The sequence below is a fragment of the Falco naumanni genome, chromosome 9 (genome assembly GCF_017639655.2).
Source record: "Falco naumanni isolate bFalNau1 chromosome 9, bFalNau1.pat, whole genome shotgun sequence".
NCBI lineage: Eukaryota > Metazoa > Chordata > Aves > Falconiformes > Falconidae > Falco > Falco naumanni.
The window spans coordinates 12,876,838-12,884,689 of NC_054062.1; the positions used below are offsets into that span (position 1 = coordinate 12,876,838).

The 7,852-nt window shown below is 50.8% G+C and overlaps 1 protein-coding gene across 1 annotated transcript; it reads right to left on the bottom strand.

The window, feature by feature from the left end:
- Positions 1–808: 808 nt before the first annotated feature.
- On the bottom strand, positions 809–7,157 carry LOC121093447. Its single transcript, XM_040605739.1, has 4 exons — positions 6,720–7,157; positions 5,039–5,211; positions 4,555–4,674; positions 809–1,052 (listed from the first exon to the last, which is right to left on the bottom strand). The coding sequence occupies exons 1-3, from the start codon at positions 7,125–7,127 to the stop codon at positions 4,608–4,610; spliced, it is 648 nt and encodes a 215-aa protein (XP_040461673.1). The 5' UTR covers positions 7,128–7,157; the 3' UTR covers positions 809–1,052; positions 4,555–4,607.
- Between the last annotated feature and the right edge of the window lie 695 nt (positions 7,158–7,852).

A 7,852-nucleotide genomic window follows, 5' to 3' on the forward strand; every position in this document is an offset into this window, starting at 1 on the left:
TTCCCCTTTGAATCTTTCCTGCTCATCACACTTTGTGACAAAGGGTCCTGTAATGGTTCAGCACCCATGATGATGCTCAAAACACGATGTCTGGCTTCATGAGCAAAAGGGTGGGGTATGTTTGTTTTGGTTTTTTTTCCCCACCCCCACAAATAAAGAATGTGGTCACTAGGAATAGTACCCAAAAATGTAAAAAACCCTCCAGATTTTGAAATAAAAAAATAAAATAAAAAAAATTAGCCTGAGCCTGACTGCTAGAATGTACTTGGGTACGTAACCTGCATGTCCAAGTGTTTTGTGCTCGGTAACCTGCCAAATGACAGGGTAGAGTAACATAGTCATCTGGTGTATCTTGTACTACATTTTCATACACCAGTTGCAAAAAACATCTCTTTGAGCATCTTCAACCTTGACAATCAACTCCAATAGTCTTGCTTCCACTGGTTTTCTAAAGAAGGGAACGTTTCACTCCCTCCAGCACCTCTGCTGACAAGTTGTTGGTTACTGTTATCTCCTCCAGCACCCACTGGTAGTCTCCGTTTTGAGACTAGAAGGGCAGGTGGGACCACCTAAACCTCAAAGAAGCTGCCTATCCCCCTCCAGAAAAAGACTCACTAGATAGCTTTTTCTACCATCTAAGCTTCTCCAGCCAGCACGCTTCCTACCAGCCCACCTCATTAAACAGAGGATTAGCCCCTGCCTACTGCTTTTCCTGACCCTCCTACTGAACCCCTTCACCAGCAGAAGTACCTTGCTGAGCCCAGGGGTTTTTACAGTCCTGAGAACACCTAAAGCTGGAAAAAAAAAAAGAGCAGAATGCCCCGACTGTGCCTTCTGATGCTCATCACCACCACGCAACAGGCTCACGGCAAAACCCATCTCTCACCTTGTTGACCTCCAGGAAACCGTACACTTGGCAGCCCTCGTTCTTCTGCTCCTGCATTTCCTAGATAAATCCTTCCCTCTTGCACTGCTCTATGCCATCCGGGTTCCCAAAGGTCCAGCCTCGTCGCCTGTATGCTTCTCTGACATCGTCACAAGTATCGCAGCACCTGCAAGAGCACAGTCATCATCTTATCTCTACAGCAACAAAGAGACACTCCAGCTCAGGACTCCAATCCCCGGTGGATTTCATTTCAACAAATCAACAAAGCAAACATCAGGGACTGGACACCGAAAGGTGGTCTAACGCTCCTGAAGGAGCTTGAGCTTCCTGACGTACTTTTTGAGATTTTGGCAGGAGGATGCAAGCTGTTTTAATGCAGCGCTTAAGTCTGAAGAGGACTTTAGCCGTCCATTCAGACAGCCAAGTCAATCCTCGGCAAAGAAATTTGCTGCAGAAACGACATCACTCTCCCACAGTTCTGAGCAGCTTGGAACTTGCCCACGTGAACAAAGCATCTGCCTGTTTCTATTCCTCCCTTCCTCTGTTTTTAGGGCAAGACTGCCGACATCGGAGGCAGGGTTAACGGCAAACTTTCCTCATTGCTCTTCTACCTCTGGACAACATCTCGCTCACCAGAAAAAAACAACAGTCTGTCTTGGTTCCGTGTTGTGCTGGACAAAACAAAAAGTTGAAGGCCGGAATCATGAATCCCTCAAGACAGAAACTTCTCTGGGGAAGGACGCAACTTGACAGATGGCCGCAATTGAGAGACGGGACGCAGCTTGATGCAAGCAAGCGTCACTTTTTTTTAAAGGCTTTGTTAAGACTTTGTCTAAAGCAGACCCAAACAGCAAGTTGCAACTGATACCGGAATTGTTACACAAACGACACTTCAAATAGCAGACAACAGCGTGTAACGCATAATCCCGTCCCAAGATACGCAGGGAACACAGTTATACATTGCTGCGGAACTAGATCAGGGTGGGAATCTCCCAAGCGGAAAACTGACACTCAGTCCTCCAGAAAAACGGTGCTGACAATGCACACACATGAACCACTGGCTTACTAGAATCTCCAAGGAATTTCTGTCTTTGTCACGACTTTACAATTCTGCCAGTGCCTGTGCCGCCTGCGTGTTGAAAGCACAGCCACAGTACAGCTGGGGCACAAACTCGCCGAGTTTTATGTTCTTAAGTGCAGAAGGCTGCAGAGGGACTCGTAAAAGAGGAGATGAGAGCTGGTGACAGCTGAAACACGCCAAAGGGCAAGACATGCCTCCAGAAAACTCAAACAGGACCTTTGTTTTTCCAAAACCCAAAACAAATACCAAAGGTCCGCAAGCTTTGGAGTTCGGAATAAGCGAGCCAAGGAACTGCACGTCTAAGATTTTCAAGAACACGGGCTCCTATTAGGAGAGGCCCCTGAAAACCAGGCTGTTTCACTCACAAATCCTGACAGACAGGACCAAGTCTGCTGGATTACAAAAGCCCTCTAAGGCTCACTGTCTAGGCACCGCCGCACTAGCCTCTTACGAGCCTCAAAAAGGTGGCTTCTTGGATAACTAAGGCCGGGGCAGGTGATAACGCAGACACTGCTGAGGGGACAAAAATGTTATCGGGACCCTCTTTGTTGAGATTGGGAGGCAGACCAGGTGGACAGAAGTGACTATTAAAGACATCTGTATTAGCCACAGGGGGGGAAAAAAAAAAAAAAAGATTTAAATTAGAAAGTATGAAATATGCATGAAAATCAATCATTAACCTCGCTTCTTTAATCAAATACTTTATGGTAGTCATGGTCAAGCAAATACGAACTTTTAGGAAAGTATACCCATTCTTAAACCACTGTACCAGACTCACTTTCTACAGCTTACAACATTCAAACAAGTTGAAAGTACCCTTAAGAAGTCAACCAGTATGGGTTTTGATCCTGCAATTACACTAAAAGGTAGTGTCGGGAAGAATGCAGCTTAATAATTCCCATGCTTTGTCAAAGCCATGATTCCTGCCATTTGAAGAACACCACCTGTACAACACACGGAGTCTTTCAAGATACAGCAACTAGTAACAGCTTTCCGAATGTAATCGGTAGCTGCCCCGTCGAGTAGTCTCCGAGAGCACCCAGAGGTACCGCACACAGCTTAGATACCATAAAGAAACCGCAGTGCGCAAAACCCCACATGCAAAGTTTCGTGCTGTTAACATGGTCCTCCACTTGCATGCAGATATGACACATGACGCTGGAAAACTCGGCCCGTGTTAAAAGGAAGGAAGCGGTAAATAACGATAATAAAAAGTTAAAAAATTCAACCCTCTATCGCCATCCAATGGAAATTAATGAGATGACAGCCCAGCACAGAATGCAGCCTACCACAGAAATCATTAAGCTATTAACTATTTTAATGCAACTATGACCAGGAAAAGCCTCCACATCCCACTCCATAATATTTAAGGTCAATGGTAAAGAAAATGTATTTTTAACTAAGAAATTTAAAGCGCCAAAGCAGCTAAGTGGCAGAACCAGGCCTCGTCCCTAGTGTAGCCCTAGTCCAAGGCCGGTTTAAAACCCAGTCCAGTTGATCAGTGGGAGAACAGAGAAACAACAGATGACCAATTTGTGCGCACAGGCACTCTCAGAAACGCCAGTCTTTTTAGAAAATTTAGTATACGAATTCCTTGTTCAAAGACGAAGCGCGCTTGAAGGAGCATGTGAGTTAAGGAGGAGCTAGGAACTGAGAAGATGCATCACCTGGGACAGCCTCTGAATACAGAAAGGCTGCTAAGTGGCACAATAGGAAGAACTCCATCACCACAGTCCCATGACAACAGGAGAAGCTCTCGTACCTACCCACTGTTCAGCTCTTGGCTTAGTTTAGCCTTTCAGCTTCAAGAACAGAAAAGTTAAATCTGCGTTACAACAAATCAGCAAACTCAGTTCATGCCAATACACGGAACTACACTATCTCCCAGAACAGATAATAAGGAGCTCACGTTTTAGAAAGACAAAGTCGGGACAGTATTACCATTACATTGCAACACTACCAGAATCGTTCCTGGTTTGTATTGAAGTTAAACAATGAAGTCGTAACATCTAAAAAATGCAGACGAGAGGTTTATGTAGCAGAGGACCACTTACTCCAACTTGTAACTAAACATATTTCAGTTGATGTATCAGTTATCATGTATGCCTTAACACACACCAAGTAAACGCAGTAAGATGATAGTTTAGGCTTAAGGGTCAAGTCCAGTGGAGCCTTCCCTGGAGAGAGGCTCTTTCCTCGAACCAGCTCGTCCCATCTGTCAGCCTCCTAGGCTTTAAAGATGCAACCCAAGTCAAGTTTTGCCAGAACAGCTGCTTGATTTCTACTAGGAAAAGCCTAGTCACTCAGCAGCTTTGCTCCTGAAATGCATCAACGAGTCCTTGTCTCAGTTTCAGGGGGACTAGGCAAAGACTTGCCTCGCAAAAGTACCGAGCATTATACACACACACATGAGCTTGTCTGATCTGCCAGGGTAATAGATTTGTGTCCTATAAACTCTTCAAGAGTTTGTGGTGTTTAAAACACTGTGAATTCAGCCGTCCCTTGTTCCCATGAATCTCATAGCAGGCACACGGCGATGGAAAGACTAAGAGAACATGCATCCAACAATGGCAGAATAGCATCTTACCGTGTCTCTCTGCTTCTGGAGTCACACGACTGGCAGCTTTATCCAAGCGTTGTTTAATCGGCTTGTGCTCTACGTCCAGCTGCTGCTCGCCTGCTACGTCCATGGCATCGATGCTCAAATCTGAAAGCAGCAAGCACGGAAAGCGGTCTATGAACCCTCAAGTGTTACGGCCTGCGGCAAGCTGAGGAAGTGCAAAGACAGAACCTTTCAGCCAGCAGGGTAAAAATGTGCCAAACCGGGAGAGCGTGTACTGCTAGGGCCAAGTGACCTACAGGGAATAAAACGCACGGTGCAGCACGCTAGATGGCCCTCTCAGGTACAGGGCTTGGTGTCCAAGAAGGACCGTTTCCAACTTCCAAGAAAGCGCTACCCTGAAAGGTAGACGCGCTTAAGGCAAAAAGCCAAAAGCAAACCCCTCAAAGCCCAGAACCATTTTCAGGAACACAGGAGTTAAGACTAAAATTGGTTGAAAGCTGCCTCCTACCTCTTCCCCCGCCACCTTTCCCCCTTCAACATCAACACATTTCCTGCTGATCCCTTTTCACAAAGAAGATTGAGGCCTGTGCTGTCAGCTTGGTATCGAAGCACCACGATGCGCTTGCCGGCTACACGCTCTCGTAGAAGGCTGACAGCTTCTCCGCACACAACAGCCGAGGCTTCCAGTCTCTCTGGCCTTCCCACGCCCTGTTAAACGTGAGGAAGGCAAAGACCGGTAACAACTCGGGGGGTCAGGAGGAAGTCAAGATGCACTACATCTAGAGCCCAGCGCATTACCCAAAGGCATTACCACAACAGAACAAGAGGCAGGAACGATCGGTAGACAGGCAGATAACATGCACGGCAGTAATACCCAGTCAGACTTGCAGGACTTCCAGTCACTTCATCCCACAACTTTGTTTTGAATTTAGTTAAAAGGTAATCAGATTCTTAACGCTCATTCTGCTTTTATAACTTCTGGAGAAAGGCTAACCCGTGGCATTGGCATTACAGTCAGAATTCAAGTACAAAAGTCACGGCAAAGCTGAGCCTTGCCAAGTGACTTCCAAAGCAGGCTCTCGAGCCTTTCAACAAGACAGTCAAGTCTGGAGTCCCAAGGGAACTCTGTGCCAGCTCTGTCAGTACGGCTGAGCTCTCTGACAAAGTACACCGCCATGCAGAAATGTAAAGTGGGTTTATACCTCAGGCTCATTTACAATCCAGAAAAATAATACTGCCCGACTGGACGCGCTGGTTTAAGCGCCCAGCAGGCCTGGCTGCGTAACCACGAGCGACCACCAATTCCTCCCAGTCTGCTGCCCAAGCAGCAGCGCAGCACTCTGAAGCAGCGGGCACACTCGAGGACCTCGTGGGCCCTCGGCAACTGCAGACGTTATCCCTCCACAGTCAGCAGTCCAACTCACAAGCACAAGGCATATGTGGAAAAGTAACATCTAGACTGACCTTCAGTTTAGCTCCCCTTGATTTGTCAGCGTACGGTTCCAGATGAACCTAGGTACAAAGGAAAAACAAGAGCCCCGTTTCACTCGGAAGCAAATCAAAAGGCCTCTTCCCCTCGGCTGCTCTGGCCCAGGAGCTGACTGTCAAGACACAGGATCAGCGAGACACCTCCCGACCCTCCCCGGTAGCTAAGCGCTTGCCGTTCCGTAATGCTTTTTAGAGAAATCAGCAATCGGGGGCGAGGGGTGGGGATCCCACCGCCGGCTTCCTTTTCTTTCCCTCGCCTGCAGACGGCGGGAAGAGGCGCCTGAGCCACCCCCCCTGCGACAGCGTTACCGCAGGCCCAAGGCAGCCTCTGCGGCCCGCAGCCCCGGCCCGCTGCCACGGCCACGGCCAGCGGCTGGGGGAAAGACAAAGCCCCTCGCAGAGCTGCTGCTGCGGCGGCTGCCCGGGCAGCCCGGAGGCGGCGGGGGGGGGGGGGTGGGCGGGCGCCGAGAAAAAAAAAAGAAAGCAGCACCGTGAGGAGCCCGCTGACCACCGTCACTGCCGGGGAGTCGAGACCCGCCGGCAGCCCCGCCGGCCCCGGGCCGCCCGCCCGCCTCAGCCGCCACCAGGCGCTCCCTGCCGCGGCCGAGCGCCGGCCCGCCACGCCCCCCCGGCCGGCCGCTGCCCCCCGGCGAGGCCCGGGCTCGCCCGCGGCCCCCGGCCGCCCTCAGCCCGCCCGCTCACCCAGCGCGCCGCCGCACCGTCCCGGCCCGAAAGTCCTCCAGGCTCCCGGGGAAGGCCCCGCACCGCCACAGCCGCTCCAGGGCGCCGCGTGGCCGGAAATAAACCCACCTTCCTACGCCCACCGCCGCCGGCCCCGCCCACGCCCACCGGCCCCGGCCCGCCGGGCAGCGCGGCCCGAACCGGCCGAGGAGGGTCTGGGGCTCCCGCTCTGCGCCGGGGCGCGAAGGGGCTCGGTGCCACCGCGGGCTCCTCCGAGCCGGCCCCCGGGCCTCTGCGGGGGCCGCCCGCGGGGTGCGGGCTGCGCCGAGAGCGGCTACCGGGCGCGGGGGGAGAGGCAGGCGTAGGAAAGACCCCGCTCCCTTGTCCCACCTGCACCCCTTCGTTCTGGTAACACCTCGCTTTCCCATCACAGGGAACGGCTATGAAGTCAAGAGGTTAAATCGTGCAACAGCTCGAGATGGCTTACTTGTGCAAGGAGAAAAAATGTGCACGAGCTTTTCCTAAGCCACATATATTTGCACCACTGCTTCTTCCTACTCAAAAAAAGCGCAGTCCTGCAAAATCTCTTCTATTTGAAAAGAGAACAATTTGACATTGCTGTTACTAACAGATGCTTCCAAATGCAAACAGAGCAAATGCACCCCCTCTTTCCCACAGCAAAATAGAACGTGTCTCTGGGGTGGGCACAAGACGGGAACCCTGTGATGCTGCAGCTGTTCTGCTGCAGGAAAAGAAGGTTCGGAGGCTGCTCCAGCTTCTGAGCTTCCACAACAGCAGCTTTGGGCTGCTAATACAACAGCCCGACATTCCTGTGGAAGCTGAGTAAGCTCGGTTTTGCTCAGCTAACGACTACAAAGTCGTTCTTCTGAAGCAAGCAGTGGAGTCATAGTGTACTGCCCGTGTGGGTTAGTGTCCCATAACCAAGGGGAAAAGCATGTCTGCCATCCTGCTCTTGTGTCTGAGCTCCAGCAACTAGCAAACTAGTTGTCCGATATAAAAGTTGACTAATGTGTTGGTAAGTGTACAGAAGCTGCGCTGTATCCCTCGGGTCTCTGCCACTCCCTGGGGTGGTGGCCCAGCACTGAGTTGTGACTAAAGCAAGCCCAGTGGCACCCACGTGTGTGTGAGTTTC